At 31.4% G+C, this 27,279-nt stretch overlaps 2 protein-coding genes and 1 long non-coding RNA gene across 6 annotated transcripts; 1 reads left to right on the forward strand and 2 right to left on the reverse strand.

Moving 5' to 3' along the window:
* Positions 1 to 4,082: 4,082 nt before the first annotated feature.
* Positions 4,083 to 4,726, reverse strand: LOC146932876 (uncharacterized). The gene has a single exon (XM_085708380.1). It carries the CDS (start codon positions 4,668 to 4,670, stop codon positions 4,317 to 4,319), a length of 354 nt encoding a protein of 117 aa, XP_085564506.1. The 5' UTR covers positions 4,671 to 4,726; the 3' UTR covers positions 4,083 to 4,316.
* Positions 4,727 to 9,461: 4,735 nt separating this feature from the next.
* Positions 9,462 to 10,683, forward strand: LOC146932877 (uncharacterized). The gene is made up of 2 exons (XR_015008406.1): positions 9,462 to 10,227; positions 10,371 to 10,683. It is a non-coding gene; the product is annotated as an uncharacterized LOC146932877 (long non-coding RNA).
* Positions 10,684 to 22,407: 11,724 nt separating this feature from the next.
* Positions 22,408 to 27,130, reverse strand: LOC146932878 (pentatricopeptide repeat-containing protein At2g41080-like). Of its 4 annotated transcripts, XM_085704588.1 has the most exons (5): positions 24,789 to 27,130; positions 24,441 to 24,678; positions 24,081 to 24,303; positions 23,550 to 23,612; positions 22,408 to 22,709 (listed from the first exon to the last, which is right to left on the reverse strand). In XM_085704588.1, exon 1 carries the CDS (start codon positions 27,117 to 27,119, stop codon positions 25,068 to 25,070), a length of 2,052 nt encoding a protein of 683 aa, XP_085560714.1. In that variant the 5' UTR covers positions 27,120 to 27,130; the 3' UTR covers positions 22,408 to 22,709; positions 23,550 to 23,612; positions 24,081 to 24,303; positions 24,441 to 24,678; positions 24,789 to 25,067. The 4 variants fall into 4 exon arrangements, with proteins under 4 accessions (XP_085560714.1, XP_085560712.1, XP_085560711.1 ...); XM_085704586.1 differs by having other exon boundaries at positions 24,441 to 27,130; XM_085704585.1 differs by having other exon boundaries at positions 22,408 to 22,713; positions 24,441 to 27,130.
* Positions 27,131 to 27,279: the final 149 nt, after the last annotated feature.

Here is a 27,279-nt window from a genome sequence, read left to right on the forward strand (position 1 = left end):
ATGAACTTTTTTATTTCTTGTTAACCGGTTCTCCAAGATAGTTTATAAATCTTAAATTACTCAGTTATATAATGCGTGAATATGGTTCACTTCAATAAGGTGAAATTTAACTTTAGAAATATATTATCTTCAATTAGTGTTGGATTTTTTTACCCAAAAACAAATAGTGTTAGATTTGATTTTATCACGTGATAACTTATTCCTATGACATCGTTTAGCAGAGAGGAAATGGTCTTGCTAATTTGTGTAATAAAGATATGTTCTTTTAATATTATTATTTATGTTAGATTTAGTTTAGTTAGTTTTATGTTAAGGAAATGTTTCTATGATAAGAATTTTATCTTAAAAATGATACATTCAACTCCTTAAAACTTTAAAAATCGACATTTTCTATCTAGAACTTATCAGTTATCATTTGTTTCTTTTTTTAGCTTATTAACAAGTGTCCGGCACTTGTTAACATGAGCGTTTAGGTTATGTTGAATTGTGCATGCAGGTTTCTAAATTTGACCAATTTATAACATGAAGTGTTGAGTTCTAATCCCAACGATGATGGGAAATTGATTGTTCAAACTGAAGGAGGTTAATGACGTCGATTAACTTTATTCAAAAAAAAAAAAATATGACGTCGATTAACTCTTATTACCAAGTTTTTAGATGTTGTACATGTGTCTTAGTGATCGTAAAGAGCTTCAAGAAGTGTAGACCGTTTATACAACTTGATGGATGTTGTTGAAATTATTGTTATATGGAGGCGAGTCATACTATTGCGGCAAAGACTCTAATGGCACGGTGCTTCTTACTACATCGACAATTTGTTGAAAGTGGTATAGGATAACGGTCCAAATAAAATGTAATATAAATAAGAGCACCGCTATTTATCTAGATAAAAATTGTTCCCATGGTATAGCGAATAGCACTTATCCAATCACCTTTCTGCCTGACCATGAAATAAGGAAGGTGGTGCTATAATTTAGGAAAAAATAATGAGTAAAAACATGGCCGTGAATCTTTCCTGAGGAAATCTGTCTAGATAAGTAACATTACGCTATAAATAGCAGGAAGATTTTTTTTTTTTTAAATGATCACTACCAGTAATCAGTAAAATGTCAAACTTAAAGCACTGCAAACATAATTTTATTTTTATAATAATATACAAGAAAATACTGGAAAACTCAAAAAGAGTTCAATAGGCTGGCATACTCATCAACTACACGCAGCAAGACTCAGAAACTGAGTCCAACGATTTCTTTTATATATACACTCTGCAAGTGTGGACATATTAAACTTCAAAGCCTAATTCAGTGGGTCAACTTTACTACTACCTATATAACAGCAGCACATTTGTTTTTAGAGGGATATTAGTTTGGAATCTTATGGTTTTTGTTCTCGAGTATCGCTTAAACCATGTGTCTTGGACTCTTGGCATGTTAGTTGACTATTACTCCCTCCGGTCTCAAATATAAGAAAATATTCCCTTTTTAGGTTCATTGAGTAGTTAATGTATCTAGACTACATTGTAAAGCAGATACATTAATTATTCAATGAATCTAAAAAAGGAATCTTTTCTTATATTTGAGACCGGAGGGAGTAATTATATAGAATGTATCGAATAAATGAATAAATAAATAAATACATAACAAGAGTCTTGCAACTTGCATTGCAAGCACATCCTCTAAAAAAAGAGTCTTGCAAGTTACTCCCTCCGTCCCGGAATATCTGACCCATTTTCTAAAAAAAAGTGTCCCAAAATAATTGAGTCATTTCAATTTTCAATACAACTTTCATCATTCCCAATACAATATAACACTAAATAATACTACTTTTATCATTTCCAATACAATATATTCCACTTTCCCCTTTATTTATACATTTTTCTTAATATGTGTGAAATGAGTCAATGGGTCAGATAAATTGGGACGGAGGGAGTATAAACCTAAACCATGTCATGTGTGTGTTGGTTGTGCTAATTTTGTTGACCATTATTTGCAGACTTTTGTGTGATACTAGTATATACGCTACGCTTGGAGAAAGTAGCTGACCCTGCACATGGCTGCCCAAGTTTCAAGAAATAACATCTCTATCTAACTAGTAGCTATCACACTCTCCCACACCTCTGGTTCTAAATTCTAAAATAAAAATATAGTACTAATTACCATTCATAGAGTCCACACATGACTCAACCTAGAAGAACATGTTACATGTCTACGTTGCAACGTGATCACTCCCACCACGGTTCTTTTCCATATAATTAAACTCTGCCAACTTGCACTGTAAATCTCATTTTCATTCGATCTTATAAATAATCAATATGATACGGGGTACTTAAAAATAATCTAATTATATATATATAACTAGAAAAATGAAATTTGACATTAAAATTTATGTTGAATAAGGGTAAATTGATCCTCTCAAAAAAATATTCATCTTATGGTTGTTTCAATTTTCAAATCTCAACCCATAAACGACATGTTTTTCTTCTTCTCACATTATTTCCTTGTTTCCCACTTAAGAGGATCCTAATCAACATCATACAATATACTATTTTGTACTCCCTCCGTTTCAAAATGAGTGTCGTTTTAGCCAATTACACACATATTAAGGAATGGAATAAAGTAGTCAAATGTCATAGCAATTTTACCAAATTATCCTAATCAACTATTGATTTGTTTTTTATTAAAGAAAAAATAATACTTTGAAAGTAGTGTAACATAATATTAATTGAAGGGTACAATTGAAAAGAAAAAGCTATTATTGCATTTGAAACTGAAAGCGACATTCATTTTGAAACAAATTTTTTTGGCTAAAACGACACTCATTTTGAAACGGAGGGAGTATTTTATTGTTCAAATAACATCACTTATAAACATATTTTCATTCATTTGTTTTATAAGCATTCCCTATCACATATATTGAGAAAAGTTAGTTGGGTAAACAAAACATATATTTTGTACATACCACTCGTAGAAAAATTTGTAAAATATGCAATATTGATGTTTTACATTTCTTTCATATTTCAAGACAAAGAATTATTTGATATAAGATTTATATTTGAAAATAATTATTTTCTTGAAGGATATTTATAATTAGTAATGGAAGTGATTGGCTTTAAACAAATAAAAAATAGAAGAACGTAAAAGAGTGCCTTTAAAATACTTTTAGAAAATTTAAGATAGAAATATTCTCTTGTAAAATGGTGAGAATGACTAAATTTAATTTTTTAAATGTTTAAAAATATTTGTAATACTTTAAAAAAAATTAATATTTTTAATGTAAATTTTTTATTTTTTTGCTTGCTGCTCTTGTTAACAAACCCTAAAAATACGTAAGCAAGCATCAAGATCCATGTCATGCTCTACTTTCTCTTTGACCATAGGTAGACATTGCTCCAAAAAGGAAAAAAGATTAATAATTATTACTCCCTCCGTCCCGAATTAATTAATTGAGCCCTTGGCTCATTTCACATTTGTTAAGAAAAATATATAAATAAAGGGGAAAGTGAAATATATTGAATTGAGAATGATGAAAGTAGTATTAATTAGAGTTATAAAGGGAAAAAAGTGGAATATATTGAATTGGGAATGATGAAAGTAGTATTGAAAATTGAAATGACTCAGTTATTTTGGGACACTTTTTTTTAGTAAATGACTCAGTTAATCCGGAACGGAGGGAGTAATTAACTAAGAAAAATGCTTTTTTTTATTAATGAAACTAAGGGTTAATTGATAAGGAGTTTAAAGTAGAAATTTTATTTGGAAGAGTAACTTTTTACATAAGGTTTATCAATTGTTTTCTTTTTTTAAATCTTTAACAAATACAAGACATTTGCTCTCTCAAAAATAAAAAAAGGTACAAAGACATCTGTTAACAAATTCGTTAACTAATTAGAAAGTACTTAACATGATAATGATAATGTTTTTTAATGACAGACCATTAATGGAAACGGAGTAAAAGAAGTCATTGTGAATTCAAAGTTTGATGAAAGGAAACACTTAGAAATGAGGTTTCTTTCCACAAATTACGGGTGAATTTAAAAGTAAGACTAATTAATAAACGTTATATTTAGAAAGAAAGTTGCAATATTTTGGTAAAATTAACCACAACTGGTTTACTTGAATTCATCTAGTGAATGATACACATCAATGCAAGATCTTAGTTAATAATCTAGAAAAGGATTATACTTCTCAAAGTCTTGAGGTTTACCCTGACTTGACTTCTGAACCTCAACTCACTAAACTTTTAAGAGAAAAAGAGTAAAAAAGAAGATCCTAGCTATCTAGCTCTAGTTAATTATTCTAATTAGTAATAGTTAATTACTAATGAGATTTTCCAGCAGATACTTGAAGAACAGGACATGAAATTGTTGGATTTGCCACAAACCTTGAAGAAAATGCACAGAACTTATAGTAGTAATCCTCATCCAACAAGCTTCCACAATCACTTGTGTCAAAATTCAAAGAATAACTCAATGGGTCATAGTGACATTGAAACGAACCTTGTCTGATTCGGCTACGTGATCTCTTGAGTTTTCTCATCAACTTTGTCACCAAACAACAACATGTTGAACTTGTAGCTGCCACAGATTTGGTTTCAACTGTGGTAGATTCTTCTTTCATCTTCATGGTTGTTGAAATGTTGGAAGTGTTCTTTTCAGAACTCATAGGCCACATCTTTTATTGTAAGTGAGTATGTGAGGGTTACTTTTTTTTTTGAAGGAGTATGCGAGGGTTACTTAGTATTTATATAAAGGACCGGTGCCCCCGAGACACTGGTTAAGGATGTGAAAAAAGAAATTATATAGTAATTAATGTATTGAAATTGTGTAATTAATTTATAATAAAGTCAAAAACAGTTACCTTTTATGGTAATAATTCCCTTTTATGATATGTTAACCAGTACCCCGGAGGAACCGGTTAGGAGGACCCTTATATAAAAAAATGTAAGAAATGTGTACATATGATATATAAAGTACAAAAAATGAATACATATATATTAATGCAAATCTCTTGATAGATCTCAAATAAAAGTTACTAGGATAACAATACTTAATATTGAGAATATATTTATAGGGCCCATATTTATATAAGTTGGCTTGACTGAAATCTACATCAGCCACGTGAGCACTATAAGTAGCTTAGATTTAAATATGTATAGATGAAATCAAGTGATATTTGATTTTGTAATAGTAAAAATGGTAACATTTGATTTGATGAAGATATTAATGATGGCCTCGAGTGACGGCAGAACACAGAGGAAGTTATGTCATGTCCGTTGTTGGTCCTTTTATTTCCTTTATTGGTTTATGTCCGTTTTTCCTTTTCAAAAGGAAGAATTTGATCTTATATTTCTAAGAATTTTTTTATAACTTCTTTCTTTTTTGAAGAATTTTTTTTTAATAACTTGTTTATACATTAGATTTGTGGGGTTGAGAATAGATTCTTACCTAAAGTAATGGATGAAGAGCTTTTGAAAAAGTCTCTTCAAAATTTATCTGTTTTTTTTTTGTAGTGGCCGGGGTTTGAACCCAAACCTTGCATATTTTTATGCATTGTCCAACCAACTGAGTTAAGCTCACGAGGACTTAAAATTTATTTGTTTGAACGAAGAACATATATCATTTTATTTTAATTTATCCATATGATCATGAGAAAAAAACATCATTGTTTTCATTGTCTAAATTGATATCTATTCAACGGATGTGATTTTTAAAAATTAACAACTTTAAATAAAAAGTTGAATAAAGTAATCTTTGTTGAAAAGTTATAATAGAAGAAAGCCTAATTAACTTTTCTATATATACCTTCTTGTCATTTTATTTCTTAACTCTCCTTCAATTTTTCCTTGAACTTATAATTCTTTTTTCGATCCACTGAACTTATAATTCTTAATAACCATCTTATCTTATAAGTAATTTTTTAAAAAATTCATAGATATACATTTTTTAATATATAAAGAAATAGAAAACAAATCAAACAATAAAGCTAAACCCTCAAGAAATAAGATAAACGTAAAACCTCTAACATGGGGTTTCATAGATAGAATAGAGGCAAGTACGACCACATAGGTTACCACGTAAGTGTGATATTACCAACCTTTAAAGGAACTTCAAACCATGCAACATTTGATTTGGTGATGTGCTTACCATGTTCTTTTTCTTCTTATTCTTAGAAACCACCGATTGAAATGGCGAGCCAGATGCATCTCCACTCACTTATGGATTTTGCCTCAGTGTTGCATGCATGCACCTTGATCAAATGCCTCAACTGAGTTATCTTGTTGAGTTGCATCTATAAATGATTCATGAGAGCTAAACTCATTGTCATTTGCATCAACAAAACCCTTGCAAAGTTAGCAACAAGGAGAATAATGTCAGATTCAGTCGAAATCATAGCACAAGTTTGCACATTGGTAACATGATCAACGACAACATTTTTTTTATTTGTTTATCAAATTTCAAACGTTTTGTAAATTTGCAACTTAATTTAAGTCGTTTTGTTTCCTTTGATTTCTGAGTCATTCATAAGTTCTTTTTTTTCGAAAAAGATATTATTAAGACAACATCAAACATTAAATATAGTTATCCCTTATAATTGAAACTCAAACATTAATTTGTTCCCATGGGAGATTAGTTTTTTCCACTATAGTAGTCAATTTCAACCGATGTTGAGTCATTTTTTGAACAAGAATATAATATATAACACTTATATTATTATCATATGAGAAAGAAAAACAAACTAGTATTGCAATGCAATCAAAAAAATAATCTATAATTCTTATCTCAATTGACAAAATATCAAAATTGTTAAATCAAATGGTACGACTGAATTCAAATCCCAACAACTTCATTATATATGTATGTATGTTTGTAATAACTTTTCTCAATATATAGTGGATAAAAAGACAGACTATAGAGAATATAGTGAGTGGCACATGGCATGACAAAAGCATATGGCACTGCACTAATAAGTCTCTGGTCATTGGTCAATGTACACAGAAATAATACGACTACATGCCTTTATTCAAAAAGAAAAAATACGACTGCAATGCTTGTTCATGCAAAAACGATTACTATGGGTCCCATCACTACCTTAACTATCAGCTAATTCAACTCTTCTTTTTTAATCTCTAGTAATGTATACCCACTGATCCAGTAGCTTTTGGGTCCATAGATTCAGTTTTGCTAACATTTATTTTATATTTTATTAGTATTAATCTATATATAGTTGAGCCAAGCTTTGACAAACCTACCTCTTCTATGATCAGTTTATCATATTCACGCATGTGCAGCCAAAAAGTTGAACGTTGTTAATTAATGATCGTTGAAAGAGTGGTTGTGTTGGGGGAGGTAAATTAGTTTGTCACGAATCTAACTAAAATCCTATATACATAAATAGAAAACGTACAAAAAAAGAAAAGAATTAACTAATATGTATTTTTGAAATAATTTCATGACGTGTACATTATGAGTGAGTGCTTGAATGATTTTGATCTGATGCTATAATTATATAAGCATCAGTGATGCTATTTACAACGATAAAATTTATCCCGAAGATATGGCCACCGTTGGATTTGTTTTCTTTATAGGAATATATGGGTTATTGAAAAACTGAGGTGATGCCCACATGATTATTTTGCACTATCGTGATAATCTTGTGAGAATTGTTTTCGGGAAATCTAGCATTTTCCTATAAGTATTTCTCATTAATAGTTGTCGTTTAAATTACGATAATGGAATTGGAATTGAATGATGCATGGCGTCATGTGTTTGAATGAAGGGTTTTAGAGAATGATTTAGTTTTTTTTTTTTTTAAATTAGAAACACTATAAACTAGTTTTTTTTTTTTTTAAAAGTTAATTAAGTGTGTTTATCATGTTGTACTTTTAAATTAAGTCTTCCAAAGCTATTCCCTTCAAATTCTCCAAAATATCCTATCCTAAATACTTTAAAGCTTACCTCATAATAATTGTGAATTCTTAAATTAAGTTTTTTAAATTGATCTCATGTATAGATATATTATTTAACTTCTTTGTTTAGTATTAATACATATACAATGAGCTCCATGCACTTCAATGCAACTCCTCTAAAAAAAATATTAAATGGACTTTACCAATAAAAACATATAATTACATTTCAACAATAATTTATATTTTTTTCTACCAAAAACTCTGCTATAATCATATTATAAATTTTATGAAAAATTGCTTGTTGAACTGGCACGTCAGAAGCAGATTAAAACAACTCCCATTGGAGATAAGTATAATGCCTCTTAAATATATATTTAATTTATTTTTTAATAAAAAGTAATGCAAAAGTCGAGTTTATGTTTAGATAAAAAGAACCCTTATGAATCAGATGTTGTAGATGGATTGAACTGGAGGAAAAGGAAAAGGAAATTTGAGTGAGAGAGTAGTTAGAAGTGAAGGACACACTACAAATTGAAGTGGACAACAGTACCTTTTAGATTTCCATGCCCTTGTGGTACTTACTTGAGGTCAGATACCGCACACTAGCTAGTCACATGGACTTTGTGTATTTTTTTTTATATAACAAGGACATACTAGTGTAGTATAAAGTATGATGCCATCACCATGGCACACAAATGACATAAAATAGTACACTAATGAGGACCGATGAATATTGATGGTACCATTGAAGTGTTAAGTGTTAACTACAACTTGCCAACTTCCTCCGGTACTGATAATTATGATGCACATTATTAATTAGGTTAACAAGGTACTGTTGCAGTATATATATGTGATAGTGGTTTAATATTTCTCCAAAGTTGGTTTAACCTCTTAAAAGTATATTACAAGGACCATCATGACAATCACAACTACTGTTATGACTAAGTAATTAATTAGACAATTGAGAACATGATTAAAGAAATGTTGTAATGCCACCGTAAAACAAAGTTGTAGCATTGAACAATCCCACGATCCTTACAAAACTCACTAAAATGCCACTGGTTTTGACATAATATATATATAAATAAAGTATGTACCAAATATAGTAATAATATATGCGGCATTCGAACAAGCACATTGGTGCTTAGGTATAAGCTGAAGAAACTTCGAGCACTCAAAGGTTTTCAGAAGAGAGGTTTGTTTTACTTTAAAGATTTCAAATTATAAAGTCAAGGAAAAGGTTCACACTAATATTACTTTCTCTTCTCAAAAAAACTAATATTACTTTCTATACCTTTTATTTATTTTATGTTGGTTTCAACTTTCTAATATTTTTTACTGAAAGAAAAATAAAGTTTTCTTAGCTAGAATAAACATGGCATGATTGCAATACTTGTGTCTAATACGTGTTCAAGTAAAAAAACTGGATATCGTTAAGAGGTGTGAAAGGTGGTGGGGTGCATGTAACGTGTTTGACTTGTTGACACAACACTTTGAAGATATGTTTGTGCGCTTCATAGTTATTATCAAGCCTGAAATTAAAAACTTACAATATGGGTATGTTTAATAGCGTTGTAATATTAATCAACACATGGTCTTGCGAGGGAGGCATCAAGTAAATTCCCATGTAGGAAAGAGAATCAAAACATATCTTCCAACCTGCCAACCATGTAGCCTTTGACATAAAAACTTATGTCCACAAAAGGTTGAAAGAGAATCAGTATGCCCTCATAAACATCCAAGTAGGTTATATGAAACACACCAATGTGACTGATGACCAGAAAAACTTAGGTTTGTTTGCATTTACCTTGACAGGGAGAGCCAAAGATTAATGGTTACCTTACTGAGTGGAACCATCCAAACCTGGGAAGAGCTAGAACTTAAGTTTCTCCAGAGATCTTTCCTATGTCAAAATATTGCGAGAAAAGACAGGAAATCACCAACTTTAGGCAGGGAGAGCTGAATCTCTTTATGATGCTTGGGAGAGGTTCAAGCTGTTATTAAAGAGATGCCTTAGTTGGGGTAGTATGAGAGTGAAAATTGACCTTGAAGTTTAGACCCTGATTGTGAACATGGCTCAGAATGAGTACCCTGTTGAGACTGAGCGAGGAAAACAAAGGAGTGTTTGAGGTGAATGAGAATAGTGATATGCTAGTCAATCAAACCTTAATGAGTAAACAAATGAGAGCACATACCAATCAAGTACAAGCCATGAGTATGGGACAAGTTCAAGCTCAGCAAGCGCAAGTTCAATAGGTTCACCAAGCACAAGCTTTAATGTTAACCTTCCAAATGGCACTTCTGTGTTAGCTCATTTTGCTGGTAACATTCAATTTTCACCAAACTTGTATCTTAACCATGTTTTATATTCTCCTGCATTCAAATTGAATATCATTTCTGTTTTCAAACTATGTGAATCATTATCATGTTATGTGCAATTTTCCTCTAATAGCTGTGTCATTCAGGATTTGAATACAAGGAAGATGATTGGTTTGGGTGAAAAACTGAATGGCTTATACAGATTGGTGGTGAATGCTTCTGCTTCAAGTCACCCTCACTTGTTTCATTCCAATAAAGTTTCTCCTACTCTTTGTAATTCAACTAGTTCTTTGTTTCCTTCTGATAAAACTTTCAATGTAATTCCTGTTTCAGCCATTTGGCATTTTAGATTGGGTCACCTCTCTCATCAGAGATTGGTTTCCATGCAAACATTGTATCCATCAATTTCATATGATAATAAAGCTATATGTGATGTTTGTCACTTTGCCAAACACAAAAGGTTACCTTTTATTTCTAGTTCTTCTCATGCTCATTCTAAATTTGAATTATTGCATTTTGATATCTGGGGTCCTCTTGCCATTCCTTCTGTTCACAATCACAAATATTTCCTCACCATTGTAGATGATTTTAGCAGATTTGTTTGGACCATTTTGCTTAAAAATAAATCTGAAGTTTCTGATCATGTCAAACATTTTATCACTATGATTGAAAATCAATATCACATTGTTCCTAAAACTGTTAGATCAGATAATGGTCATGAATTTCTTATTCCTGATTTTTATGCCTCTAAAGGTATTTTGCATCAAAAATCTTGTGTTGAAACTCCCCAACAAAATGGGAGAGTTGAGAGAAAACATCAGCACATCTTGAATGTTGCTAGAGCTCTTTTGTTCCAATCTAAACTTCCTAAGAGCTTCTGGTGCTATGCTGTACATCATGCTACCTTCCTAATCAATAGAGTTCCTACTCCTTTATTACATAACCTTTCTCCTTAGCAACTTCTATATGATTCAGTTCCTGATATCAATGTTTTCAAAGTTTTTGGTTCACTTTGTTATGCCTCTACTCTTCAATCTCATAGAACCAAACTTGACCTTAGGGCAAGAAAATGTGTTTTCTTGGGTTATAAGTCAGGATACAAAGGTTTTGTTCTTTTTGATTTACAGTCTAGAGAGATTTTCATTTCAAGACATGTTACTTTTCATGACCACATTCTTCCTTATGTCTCTTCCCATGCTCCCCAATGGGAGTACTTTCCTTCTCAATCTTCTTCTTCCATTGATACTCCTCCTGATGCTCCTGCATCACCTTCTCTTTTCATTGACCCTCCTTCTTTGGATCCTCCTTCCAACATTACTCCTTCTGCTCAATCTCCTACTCCTCCTCCTGCTCTTCCTAGATCCTCCAGAAGCAGAAATCCACCACCACATCTCAAGGATTTTGTTTGCCAGATTTCCAATCAATCATCTTCAACAACTTCTGATAGTATTTCTTATCCCATTACAGATTCTCTTTCTTACAATAAATTGTCTGATTCACATCTTCATTTTGTTTTGTCCCTTCAAACACATACTGAGCCAAAATCCTATGCTGAGGCAAGTAAATTTGATTGTTGGAACAAGGCCATGGAGACTGAGCTTGCCGCTCTTGAACAAACTGGTACTTGGAAACTTGTTGATTTACCTGCCAACATCAAACCAATTGGATGCAGATGGGTGTATAAGATTAAACATCATGCAGATGGCTCTATTGAGAGATTTAAAGCAAGATTGGTTGCTAAAGGATACACTCAAGTTGAAGGTTTGGACTATTTTGACACATACTCTCCTGTTGCAAAACTCACCACAGTCAGATTGGTGATTGCTTTGGCCTCTATCCATCATTGGTTTATTCATCAACTTGATGTAAACAATGCCTTCCTTCATGGTGAATTACAAGAAGATGTTTACATGCAGTTACCTCCAGGAGTCAAAGCTTCTAAACCTAATCAAGTTTGCAAATTGGTCAAATCTCTTTATGGTTTAAAGCAAGCTAGCAGAAAATGGTATGAAAGGCTCACTGCTTTATTACTAGCTCAAGGATATAAACATGCCCATTCAGATCACTCCCTTTTTACCAAATCCACTTCTGATACTTTCACTCTTCTTTTGGTATATGTGGATGATATTATTCTTGCTGGCAACTCCATGTCTGAGTTTACAAACATAAAGTCCATCTTGCATGCTTCATTCAGAATCAAAGATCTAGGTCAATTAAAATATTTCCTTGGTTTAGAAGTGGCTCATTCACAGCAGGGTATTTCTCTTTGCCAAAGGAAATATTGTTTAGATCTTTTGCATAATTCAGGTCTCACATATTCAAAACCTGTCTCAACACCTTCTGATCCATCAGTCAAGCTTCATAATGATTCCAGTCCTCTTTATGAAGACATTTCATCCTATAGAAGGTTGATTGGTAGACTCTTGTACCTCAATACCACAAGACCTGATATTACTTTCATCACTCAACAACTAAGTCAGTTCCTTACTAAACCTACACAAGTACATTACACTGCTGCTTTAAGAGTGTTGAAATATCTTAAGAGTTCTCCAGGCAAAGGCTTGTTTTTCCCTAGAGATTCAGAACTCCATCTTCTAGGGTTTTCTGATGCTGACTGGGCAGGGTGCTTGGATACAAGAAGATCAATATCTGGCCAATGCTTCTTCTTAGGCAAGTCACTGATTTCATGGCGTACTAAGAAGTAGCTCACTGTCTCTAGGTCTTCCTCAGAGGCAGAATATAGGGCACTTGCAGCTGCAACCTGTGAGCTTCAGTGGTTACTTTATTTGCTTCAGGATTTGCAGATCACCACCATTAAGTTGCCTGTCTTATATTGTGACAATCAAAGTGCTCTTCATATTGCTGCAAACCCAGTTTTTCATGAACGCACCAAACATCTTGAAATTGATTGTCACTTGGTTAGAGACAAGCTTCAGGCAGGCATGATGAAACTTCTCCCAGTCACTTCTCAAGACCAAACTGCTGATTTCTTCACTAAAGCCTTGCTTCCCCAACCATTTCAGACTCTTTTATCCAAGTTGGGCATGGTTGACATTTACCATCCTCCAACTTGTGGGGGGATATTACATCATGAAGATAAAGAAGAGAATGATGATAACTTGCGCAGCAAGTTACCTAACTAGATAGCTTCCTTTGTTGTTATTAGTTAGTTAATCTAGTTTCTATATCCTATGTGATTACCATTGTAATAATTGTGCACCTACACAATGCCTATATAAGTTGTAATCACTCTCATTTGATCAATAACAACAATATCATTTTCTCTATTATTCTCTCATTTCTTCTCTCATAATAACATGCAAATGGTGAGTGTGTACCCAAGGGAGCAAATGAAGAAGTGAATTATGCGTGGACACAACATTATATCCTCAAATACTCAAACAACAACACCTTGAACCCTCTTATTCCCCTCATCAACCTCAACAACAAAAGAAACCTTCAACACTTGAAGAAGCCTTGACTAATTTTGTCAAGGTCACCTAGAATAACTTCGAAGAAATCAAAGCAAATCATGAAGTTGTTCAAAGACATAATGAAACATTTATGAAGAATATGGAGACACAAATTGGGCAACTAGCTAAACAAATTGTTTCCCAGTCAAGTGGAGGATTTGTTGGGGGTACCACAAACAATCCAAATAATGAAAGTTGCAAAGCAATTGAGTTATGGAACAAAAAGGCGTTGACACCGGTGGAAAGCGAAGTAGTTGAAAATGAAAGGAAGAACAAATTTATTGAGGGAGAAAAAATGAAAAACTGATTGATGTTGACTCTATCTTAAGGAAGTCCAAAGGTCAACTCCTTAAAGATGGAGATAAAGAGCAGGAGGTACGAAGTTATGTGAAGCAGTCAAACCCTCGTTTATCAAAGAAAAATAAGAATCATGAGGGACAATTCAAGAAATTTATGGAGCTTTTTACTCAACTTCAAGTCAACATTCCATGTGATGAGGTTTTGGAGCATATGTCGTGTATGCTAAGTTCATGAAATATTTGTTTACCAGAAGAAGGAAGCTAAGAGATGATGAGAACATTGCTCTGTCTAAAAATTGTAGTGCTATTCTCCATAAAGAAACTTCCACTTATGCATGTATGAATGTATGTATGTACAGTGACATGAGACATGAGTTAACACACATATACACGCAAATGTTAAAAGCAGATATAAAACAAAGCTAATTTGATGCTAATAATACGAGGAATACCTTAACTTGTTGGCTAATTATACTATATGTGTATAATATATTGCCATCAACTGTCAATCACATGATATATCATATAAATAAAATTAAATGTGATTATAATCAAATAAAAATTTGTGTAACATATGTTATATAAGAATATATATTTTTGTATTCAAATTCATAAATAATTTTCATGTAAGGGTATGAGTAATTTACTAAGCAAATACATTTCATTCCTTTACTTTTTACTTTTCTTTCCTTTCACTTTTACTTCAACCAAACAACTAAAAAATTCATCTCACTTTGCATTCACTTTCTTTCCTTTAACTATGTGCCCTCTTACTTTTCTTTCGTTATGCAAACAAAGCATTAATATGAAATCAAGTATGATTATCAATATAGTCGTCAAGGTGAAATATTGGTGTCTTGCTTTTATCAAGCAGTGGGATATTTGAGATATAAACACATAAAATCTGTAATGGGTGCCATGCAAACATTGAATGATATTTCGTATATAAAATAAAAATTTGTTTAATAGAAACACTACATTGATATTTATATTTTAAAAATAGTCATGAATTTTCAATATTTTTTCCATATCGACTTTCTCGTAGATGTATATAAAATTTGTCTATGTAAATATAAGCATTTAAAATCTGCAACGGGAGCCGTGTAAATATTGAACGATGTTTTGCATATAAAATAAAATTTATTTAATATAAACCCTATATTAATGTTGATGTTTTGAAAGTAGTCACAAGTTTTCTAAATTTTATCATATCGACTATCACATAATAGTACATAAAAAATTTATTATGCATATATAAACATAAAATCCTCAACGAATGCAGTTCAAATATTTAACGGTGTTTTAAATATAAAATAAAATTTATTTAATAGACACACTACATTAATGTTGATATTTTGAAAATAGTCATGAGTTTCTAAAATTTCATCATATCGACTTTCTCATATACATATATAAAAATATGTTTATGCAAATTTAAGTACATAAAATATGCAACTAATGTGGTGCAAACATTAAATGGTGTTTTGTATATAAAATAAAAAATTATTTAATAGAAACACTACATCAATGTTTATATTTTGAAAATAGTTATGAGTTTCCAATATTTTATCATATTGACTTTCTTATATATGTGTATCAAAATTCTGATATAAGTATTTAAAATCTGCAACAGGAGTGATGCAAACATTAAACAATGTTTTACATATAAAATCAAAAGTGTATTTAATAGAAACACTACACTAATTTTGATTTTGAAAAGAGTCATGAGTTTTCAAAATTTTATTATATCAACTTTCTTATACACTAGAACATCAATAAAGTGTCAATCACCTTTTTCTACTAGAAAATGTAATTTAGTAAATGAAACTTATTTTAATAAAAAATTAGTAAACTCATTGGTTCTTCTTAGAAATATTAAGTGTATTTATTCTTAAATTACATTATAATGTGACATATGAAATATCCATTAGTTAGAAGAAGCAACAAAAAGTTGGCTACTCTACTGCCAGACAAAGCTATATCAATTAGGCTCACTAATTGTTTGCTTCTTTTCAATCATTGGAGGTACATCATTGAATTTGGATACGGAATGGATGAAGAATGAAGTGTGTTAATGATAATAATATTGGTTTTATTTTGTGATTTTTTTTATTTGGTGAAAAACGTGAGCAATTGCTTAATGTTCCGGTTAATTGGAGGTTTTTTTTACCTTATATTTAAAAATATAATAACAAAACAAAATCAAGCATAATGCAACTTCTTCTTTCATTAATGATGACATAATGAGATACATGAAATTAAAAAAAAAAATACAATGAAGTAAAAATGGCTTGAAGTGTTGCATTTGATAATCCGCCTTCTAGTGGTTAGAAAGGAGATGAGGCACCATTCTTGGGAACCACGAGCTCATAGATTAGCTTCAAAATCATAATGGTGAGAAAAGCTAACAGGACCTTCAAAATATTGAAGTCGTAGACATTGCGATTGACATTCTCTTGAGTAGGTGGAGCAGGTGGAATCACAACAACTTGTTGTGCTGCTGGCTCGTCCTCGTTGACTGGGGGATCATGTTGGAATTTCCTGATGTCATGCTTAGTCAATAACAACAATGAACTTGATTTTTTTTTATTTTTAAGGAAGCAACAATCAACTAGTTATTTATATAGAAGCTTGTGTAAACTTTTTTTAAAAGTTTACTTAAACTTATTTTACAATTTAACTTAAACTTGACAAGTTTAAGTTAACTTGTAAAATAAGTTTAATTATCAAACAAGATTGTTTGCTTGAGCAATTATGTTTTAATTAACGTATTTACCTGGCGTTTTAATTGTAAATATACATAATCAAGTTTTAATTAACAATGTTCTTTTTATGAAATTTTGATTTGGATTAAAACTACAAATATAAATGTTTGTTGCCTTCAAGTTATAACAAACCAAACTAAACATGATTATTTATTTCAATGACACCAACAATATAACAAAAAAAATATAATCTAATTTTTTAATGACACCAACAACAATCTTTATTATAGAAAAATTTGTTTATGGGTATAATTGGGATAATGAAAAAGTAAGCATAAATATACTCATCTAATTTCTTACACTTTTTAAATGATAAAGAAAAAAAATACAGACATATATTTTTATGTGTTTGATACATTTTTTTAATATTTAAATTTATTCTTATTTATTTGTTACATGTATTATTTGTATTCAAAATTGAGGGCAATTTTGGAAAGAAAAATCCAACCCAAAAAAACTAAAAGAGATAGTTTTCTTTATATATAGTATAGATGTACATAAAATTTTGTTTTCGAATATATAAGCAAATACAGCAGTCGCGATTCAACTATTTTTTGTATATATACAAGAAAAGATTCAACAGAAACATTACAGCAATACTCATAATTTTCATTTAATATTTGTAAACATTAGACAATATTAACAATCTAATTATTTTTTATATAACTATCGCAATGTCACGTGACATGTACGAAAGCACGCGTCTTTTACAAGTCTATTATGTAAGTATATTCTCTGATTTTTTAGATCATGAATATGCTTAGAACTATTTGAAATACTACCATATATTATTTGAAAAAGTCTAGAGTAGAATAATAATTAAATACAATTTATATCTCATTTAAATAGTTGTTTGTTAAAATTACGTTTGCTACAAAGGTACGCTAGGCTCAAATTCACAACATTTTATACATAATAACAATTTGTTTAAATTTTATTGTTCTATATTGTCACTAGAGCGTTTATATGACAAAACTATTAATAATTAGCATACAATGCTTGTCTATCCACTAATCACCATCTTGTAAAAAAAATTGCGAATGATGAATTTGTTTGTGAATTGTGAATAAAAACTGTTGTTACTACTTAACGTATTATTTGATATAGATTGTTGAATACCACTTCTCAATTAAAGAAAATTTTAGCTCAAAATCCTCTATTCAATTTATAATGTTGATATAAATAAAAATTTATTTACAATGTAATAATAACGTCCAGGATTTCGCCATAGTTGGATTATTATATCAGCAAACCACAATTTAGAGAAGAAGGTTTTCAATGAAAGTTTAACGAATAGAGAAAAATATGATACAAATGCGTATTGATATACCTCTTAAATACATCAACTGCGCAAGCCAAAAAAAAAGAAACTGCATTTTTTTGATACATAAGATATCATAGATAATTAAAGAGAAATATGGTTCAATAACCCAAGTAGGTATCACTTACCACTTCATGCAACTTACTTCTGATATCATAAATAATTAAAGAAAAATATAGTTTAATAACCCAATTAGACCCAAGTAGGTATCACTTACCACTTCATGCAACTTCTGATATAAAGATACTGTTAACATACAATCGTGTTAGAGAGATCGGACATAAAAATTTGTCATTGTTTAGTTTTGTAAATACTTAAAAAAAAAATACTAGTTTTCATGGGCTTACCGGGTTCGTTTTAAGCTTGAGAACTCAATAGTCATTTTTTCCTTCAAGATATTATAATGCTCCTCAACCTTTTCAGATTTAATATAATAATTCTTATCAAATTTCTAATAAAAATATTTTCAAAAGTTAAACAACTTACGTAAAATATACTTTACAAAACATTTACGCACACAAGAAAAGTGAGAAATAAACTCACAAAAGAGAGTGTATAGTCGTGTTTGCTCTTTATATTGTATCCAATCTTAGCAGAACTTAAATTATCCAATATTTATCAAATAAGAGGAACAACATTAAATGACACAGTCGTGATTTGGAAGAGCGAATATTTTAATTGTGAATCTAATATAATAAATGCTCACAAAACAAGTTAATTTTGAAATTGGAAAACTAATAACTAAATACTTAAATTTTATCAAAGCTTAATAAGCATAAAAAAACATAACTATTACAAAATGGGATAAGAACATCTTAATTACCTTCTTATCATGATCGGTAAAAAAATCAAGAAGTATAAGATGGTTCAAAAACTGTCAAAGAAAAATCAAGGAATCAAAATTTAATAATTTCAAATCTCACATCAAAGCTAAGAAACAATTTAACAACTTAATGAAATTTACAACATTTTTTCAAAAATGTAGAATCTTTATTTTTTAAAGCGGTACGTTTATACTCCCTCCGTCCCAATTTAATTGACCCAATTTAGTTTTTCACACAGATTAAGAAAAATGTATAAATAAAGGGAAAAGTGGAATATATTGTATTGGGAATGATGAAAGTAGTGTTAATTAGAGTTATATTGTATTGGGAATGATGAAAGTTGTATTGAAAATTGAAATGGGTCAGTTATTTTGGGACACTTTTTTTTAGTAAATGGGTCAGATATTCCGAGACGGAGGGAGTACCTTATTATTTTGTTGCTTTTTTATTGGGCATCAACCTCAGTTTTGAAACCCTTTTATCTTCTATGATCTAAAACTCTTAATAAGTTATAACATTAAAGCATGTGAACAACAACTTGTTTCAAAGTGTTTAATTCCTCAAATTATTTAAACGAAACGATCTCATAGATTAAACTGATTTAAGTTTCTTGTTATCCCAAACAAATTTTACTAACAATCAAACTAAGCAGAAATATGTTTAATGTTCATAATTTGCAATGTTTTAATACCTTTTATAAACAACCAACGTAAGAAGAAATATCTCGTTTTGTATTGTTTTGTGTTAATAATCATTGTAAAAACAAATAATATAAAAAGGAACACCTTTTTCATAACTTGCAATGTTTTAATAAGATTTACTAACAACCAAATTAAGAAGAAAGATCTATGTTAGTATTGTTTGATGTTCATAATCACTGTAAAAACAAATAGTATAAAAAGGAACACTTTTGTTTTTATTTCAACTTGGATTTTAAACGCGTTATTAATTGTTGTTTCAATTTCAGATCTAAACAAATTGCAAACTATTATCATTCTTTGTTGCCTTTGAGACATACTTGCTAGGTTAATATTTTCTCTTCGGTTCATCTTTGTTTGTAATAATGAAAAACGTGAGTTCAACAAATAAAAAATGAATAAGGAAATGTGAGTTAAATATCAGTAAAGTATACGTAGTTAAATAACAATGAAGTATATCTTCTAGTGTATGATGATGATGATATGAGGAACATGTATGTACATATGTATATGTACAACAACATGAGAAGCATGAGTTAACACACACAAACACGCACACACAATTGTTAAAAGTAGGTAGAAAGACAAAGTTAATTTGATGTTGATAATATGAGGAATATGTATGCATATAACAGAACATGAGTTACAACAATTTGGTTATTGATGTCAATGCAATCAAGTAAACTAAAATATGTGTCAACAATATACAAAAACAACGTGCTTGAAGATATGTTTATGTTATTACATTTTGAATGATTAATTATTATATCAAATGTGAGAAATTAATTCATAATTGTATGAGGAACATGTATGTAGTTAAATAATGGTGAAATATGTTATTTTTATGCATTCACCTTATCCACACATGCAATGAAAAATTGACGATGAAACTTCCCATTTTTCTAATATTATATTATTTGACACATTCAGAAAAAACTATACGGAAATTGATTTTCGTACATGTGTAGTGGTTCTAGACACCAAATATTACAAGAGATATGATAAGTTTTAAGTGAATTTTTTTAATGGTTGCATAAGGTTCTTTTATACGATTGAATTATTTTCAGTAGATATTGTATATTATTCATAAGAAGTAAACACACGTTAAGGGCCTGGTCGAAACATGGCAAGAATTTATAGTATATAATAGATTAATAAAATACATTAAATGAATAGTTAACGACATCTAATCCCAACACAATTTTTGTATCATATATTTTCATCACTTATTCAAATTGTTACTTAAACAAACTTTTTACAAACTTGGATATAGAGTTTTGTGACTTTCAATGGTCAAAACTATATACAACTTCTTGTGCCTTAGATACAATTATATTTGATAAAACCGACATATTTATTGTTGTAAGAAGATAGAATAATCCTCTATCAGTTATGTGATTTTAATTTTGTAAATTCTAACATCTACCTATTTAGTTACTTGAGGACAAACAACAATTTAAGTGTGGGATTGTGATGCTGCCACATCGTATGATATTTTTAGCTATGTCATTGAAAGATTTTAGAGTGAATTACTCTCAATTTAGAAAAAGGTTTTGTACTATTCTGATTAGCACCGTTGCAATTCGTTTTCTTCCATAACTAGACAACTTCATAGATGTTTTTACTCTTATTTAGTATAAATCATGTAATTCGATAAACCAAGACATCTCGTAGAAATTACGGAAGCTAGAGGATCAACCACAATGAAGATTTGAAGACAAAGCTTGAACGTTAAATTCATCAAACATAATGTTCACGTTTTCTTCTACAAATGAGTCCTAAGATTATCACCATGGCACACACATGACATGAAACAATACACTAACAAGGGCCGATGATTAGCTAATGAAATGCATTGATTTGCTTCCTTAAAAAAAAAAAAAAACGAGGGCTGATGATTTTTTATGGTACAACTGAAATGTTAGGTGTTAACGGCAACTTGCCAACTTCCATTGAATTTTCAAATCACTAGATTTTGCTGAGAAAGTAAACTAGTAAACCCTTTAGAGGCATTGAGGCTATTTCGAGTCCTCCAATCCAACGTATTTTCAAAATGAACTTCTCTAGTGATAATAATGACACACATTATCAATTAGGTTAACAAGGTAATGCAGTATATATGTGATACTAGTAGTTTAATATTTCTCCAAGACCGGTTTACCCTCTTAAAAATGTTATAAGGACCATATGAGAATCACAACTGCAGTACCTGTTATGAATAATAATTAATTACACAACTGAGAACATGATTAAAGAAATGCTGCAAATCAACAATGCCAGCGTAAAAGAAAAGCGTATGATTAAACAAGCCTACGATCATAACAAAATGTCCTAAACTGCAACTAGTTTGGACATAATATATGCAAATGTAGTAGTACTGCAAATATAGTAATAATATGTGGCATTCGATTTCGGACAAGCACATTGGTGTTTGAAGAGCCTATGTCTTGGGTATAAGCTATAGAAACTCTAAGCACTCCAAAGTTTTCAGAAGAGAGATTTGTTTTTACCTTAAAGATTTCAAATTATAAAAGTCAAAGAAAAAGTTTACTACTAATATTACTTTCTAATACTTTTTATTTATTTATTTTCGTTTCAACTTTCTAATATATTTTTTTACTGAAAGAAAAAATAAAGTTTTCTTGGTTGGAATAAACATAGCATGATTGCAATACTTGTGTATTCATCTTTTATATATATTATTATATGAAAAATACAAAAGATATGTAGGCACTTTGAAGAAGAGGTGTTTGTGTTTCGTAGTTATTATCAAGCCTGAAATTGAAAACTTACAACATGGGCATGTTTAATAGCGTTATAATATTAATCAGGAACATTCAACAAGGGAAGAACTTACTGTACACATTTTCAAATCCACAAGTAATGGCAATGCAAAGAATAATAAGGACTCAATTTATATCTATAGAATATACATCTGGCCAATGAATTTCTTTGATGTATATATAACTTCAACTCTGGTCAAACATCCATGAGCAAGGGCTTTTGCTTAATAATTGATTAATTTGCAGTTATTGTGGCCTGGCTTGCAAGTTGCAACTATGGCTTCCGTTGCTGCAACAACAAATACTGGCCAGTATATTCATTCTATCTGCAAAACTAGAGATAATCAAGATCCAAGAGACATTCAGAAACAAATTTGCATCATTCTGAAGATGCTAAATAAAATTAAGCAGAAAGGAAAACAAGTTCAAAGGAAATTATTCAGATAGGACACAGATATTTGCATCCGGAACAATCTACAGTGGTCATTTAACTCAAGCGCATGCCATAGCAATTAAGATTTAAGTTGTTGATCCATGAAGGAAAAAAGGCACAAGAAATTTTTTATCAGATGTAGGGAAAAGAGAGTGAAGCAATCATTAATGTTTCTATTCTGAATACAGCAATATACTTGCTGATTACAAGTATATCAGAAATAAGATTTCAGATTTCAATATAGAGTAAAACTAGATTGAGACCCGCGCGTTGCGCGGGGGTAGCAATGCTTTTTTGTATTAAATTAAATTTGGAAGTTACTTTGCAAGTTCTCTAAGCATAATAATGACAACTATTTTTGTAAATCAACTTTTGTTGACTCAACTTTTTCTTATATATATATATATATTTTTTTTTTTTGTAGATCAATTGGAAAGATATATACACCATTTGTTAGGAAAGGTGTGACTCCTGATCAGATTAAGACATGTCTCCTTCTAAACTTAGCTCGTTAAAATTCAACCAAACTCTGGATATGTCTAAAATCAAAGCAACCAAATAAATTTGTAGCCATGATAGACAAAATTAAGAAATTTACTTTTAGAACCATGTAAGATCAAAAGGCAAAGGTTACATACAATAATCTTTTAGCGTTGCATGAAGAACAAATAGATCACCAGGATTGAGAAATATACTTTTGATTATTTCCTCTAAAATACAAACATTTACCTATTTCAGCCACAACTCACTGTAGAAATTAACAATAATGGTGTTCCTGAGAAAAGATTTTACCTGAAATTAAAAAAAAATAAAAATTCAGCTTTCAGACCCACTCAAAAAGTTTTGTTTTCAATCCCTTGGATGACTTTTTCATCTAGCAAACTAACCTCCTGATCCATGTTGCCCCCGTGGTAAAAAAATAGGCGAGGTTTAAGGGTTCTTTACTAAATAAAAGATAAAATGGCAATTCAACAAACCAGAGGAAATGGTAGAAAACAGACATAAAAACAGCAAATAAAAGGGGACATACATTTTTCTTTCACAATAAATTGTTAGTGTAACCGATGAAACACTTGTATCAATCTATCCTACACATTGTGTACTATACTGGAGGTTAATAAGGAATAGAGAGTGTAGAGATTTCAGCTATGACACATCAGATTTTAATTGATGTGGACAAAATCAAATTGCAAGATGATGAGGTGTCAACATAGTAATTTGAGGGCCTAATTTACTAAATATGATAGATGTTTAACTAACCTGGAACAGAACGATTAAAAGCATCAATTGAATGACCTGAGTTATTCACATGGTAAGCAACTTGTCCAAATGAACCAAGTAAGAAGGAGGACAAGTTTTCTAAGTAGGATACTGAGATCATGTTATATATAATGTCATTCAAAATCCTTCCAACCAGTGTATACACAACATCATGCTAGTTCCCACAAATGATTTTTCCACTTGCTATCACAGTTTGGTAAATCTACACAAATGTGCACATATAATAACTTTCAGAAGCATATACTTAGATAGATAAACTTACTTTGGTGAACAGCTAGCAAGTCATTCATAAAAATATTAAAATGGGAACAATAAACTAGCTTCAGAGAGAAGGCATACCTGATACAGCTGGGGTAAAAATTCCAACTCCAATAACGAAGCAGGTGCCAACAAGGACAAGAATAAGAATGGTATGGCATCTCTATAATTCATGTTACATCATAAATTTTTTAGTTTTTGCAACAAATGGCATTTCATTGAAGGTAGACAGACTATACATTGTATTTTTCTGTCGTGACCCAGTGGGATCCACATCTTGAATGTATCTGGGTGGTCATGCCTACTTCGTAGTAACTACCTATATATGGGGGCACAAAACCACTCACTCAGCCATTATATAAAAACATGCAGTGATGATATTTATAACTGACTTGATCGTCAAAGTCATTACAGGTCTCCCTACACTACCTTGCTCGTGAACGTGATCAAGCCACCTCGGAACCATTAGAGGTATTAGGCAGAGCATCAATTACGAGGGTTCATTCTAAATTTTTGCTGGACTGAGCAGGAAAATAAATAGGAAGGGAATTTTAATATGAAAGCCTAACTGTTATTGTAAAAATGTCGTGAAAAATGAGAAGGAAATTAATTGATTGAAGAGCCATAGCAAGAACTTAATCATAACATCTCTTACTTGCCAGCACTGCAAGATCATGAACAAGTTCCACAGTGGAAAATAATGAATTATTACCAATAATCTCCACAAGAACATACCCCAGTTTTGAAATGGTGAAACCTGCTTGAATCTCGCACAATAATTTCTAAGTTTTTAATCTCTGATATGTACTTTATTGCAACATGACAGTCACCGCAAACCCGCATGTTTTTCATCACTCTTATTGGCTCTCCCTTAGGGATGGTCATCAAAGCAAAAGCAATAGCTAATTTCTCACTGTGATGTGTCAAGTTGTATTCTTTTTCCTCGTTGTCCATGTCATGTAACACAGAGCTAATATCAGGCACATAGCCCCGCGTCTTCATTTCTGAAGTTAACTCTTCAAGGTACTGATTAATCTCCACAAACTTTGGGTGGCTTTCATCACCCATATGGAACTGGTGAACCTGATTCTTCACTTCTACCCAACTTACCCCTGGCTCTTTCTTCACCATCTTGTCTTTCATGGCTCTCCTCACCTCAGAAACATTCTGCCACCTTTTGGCTGAAGCATGAATACCAGCGATTAGAACGTATGAAGCTGGGTCTTGAGGATCAATCCTAAGAACTTCTTCAGCAACCCTTCTTGCCATTTCTTCATTCTTGTGGATTTTACATGCAGATAACAATGTTTTCCATATAACAGCATCCGCGCTTACAGGCATGGATCGTATCATAGCCTCTGCCTCCTCTAAACAACCAGACCTGCCTAGTAGGTCAACTACACAAGTATAGTGTTCTAGTCTCGCCTTGAGTCCATACTTCTCTACCATCATGTCAAAGAAATCAAGCCCTTTATCCTTCAGTCCACAATGACTACAAGCATATAGCAAACTCAAGAAAGTAACTTCATTTCCCGCCAAATTCTCCTTCTCCATATCATTGAATAGCTTGATGGCTTTTTCACATTGACCGTGAAACCCATAAGCAGCAATCATTGAACTCCATAATACAACATCTCGTTCTTCGCATTCCAAAAAAGCTTTAATGGAATCTTGCAAACTTCCACATTTAGAGTACATACTAACCAATGAACTAATTACAGAAACTACAGAACTAGCTCCTGCTTTGATTACTTCAGCGTGAATCTGCTTTCCTTGACAAAGGGTGGCTAACTCCGAACATGAACTGATCACACTCACAAAAGTAATCCTATCCGGTCTATATCCTGCCATTTTCATCATACAGTAATGATCCAGAACCCCCTCAAAGCACCTATTTTGAGCTTTTCCAGCCATGAGTGTATTCCAAGCAACCAAATTACAATTAGGCATCCATTTGATAATCCTCTCCCCATCACACAAGCTTCCAGCTTTCATATACATATGCGCCAACGAGCATCCAACAACCGAATTAAACTCAAACCCACATTTCGCAACATAAGCATGAACCTGTTCCCCTACAAACAAAGCTCTCAAATGCGCACATCCCCTAAGCACACTACCAAACGAATACTCATCCGGCACAAACCCCAACACACTCATCCTCGAAAACAACAACAACGCCTCCTCGTTCAATCCAAACTTAACCAACCCAGTAACCATTGCATTCCACGTCGCAACATTTCTCTCAGTCATTTCATCAAACAGATTCTTAGCATTGTCAATATTACCCATTTCAATATAAGCCTTGATCATGATATTACACGACATATAATTCCTCCTCGGCATTCTATCGAACAGTTTAACAGCATTATTAAGTTCACCAGATTTTGAGTAAAAGTTAAGAAGATGATTTGAAATGAACTTATCCGAGGAACACCCAGAAGTGAAAATCAAAGAATGAAGTTGTTTTCCTAAAGAAACAGAGTTTGTGGGAATACATGATTGTATGAGAATTGAAAACAAACGAGGTTCTGTCCATATATCATAGAGGAAACTTTCAAAGGCTTTTTTGATGTGCCCTTTGGAACACAATGTGGTAATTTGTTGCTTGGTATCTGAAAAGTTGTCATTTTTTGAATGGGTTTTGAAGGAAATTGAGGAGAATGAAGATTTTGAGTTTTCAAAAATGGTGGGAACAGGAACACTATAGAATGAGGTACGAGGTAAGAGAAACCTGGCCATGAATGAGAAGTGTGACATGTTTTGTTCATGTTTATTATACTCACTGCGTCACATAATAATTTACTCGAGAGTGAAATCTCATTTTACTCCTTGATAAAATTTGTAAATCTAAGTTTACCTTTGAGAAAAATAAAGATAATAATAGCATCCACATTTATGTCACTGGTATAAATGAGTC

This window comes from Medicago sativa, chromosome 4, assembly GCF_051527215.1.
Source record: "Medicago sativa cultivar Bolivia chromosome 4, Bolivia_mono, whole genome shotgun sequence".
Classification (NCBI taxonomy): Eukaryota; Viridiplantae; Streptophyta; class Magnoliopsida; order Fabales; family Fabaceae; genus Medicago; species Medicago sativa.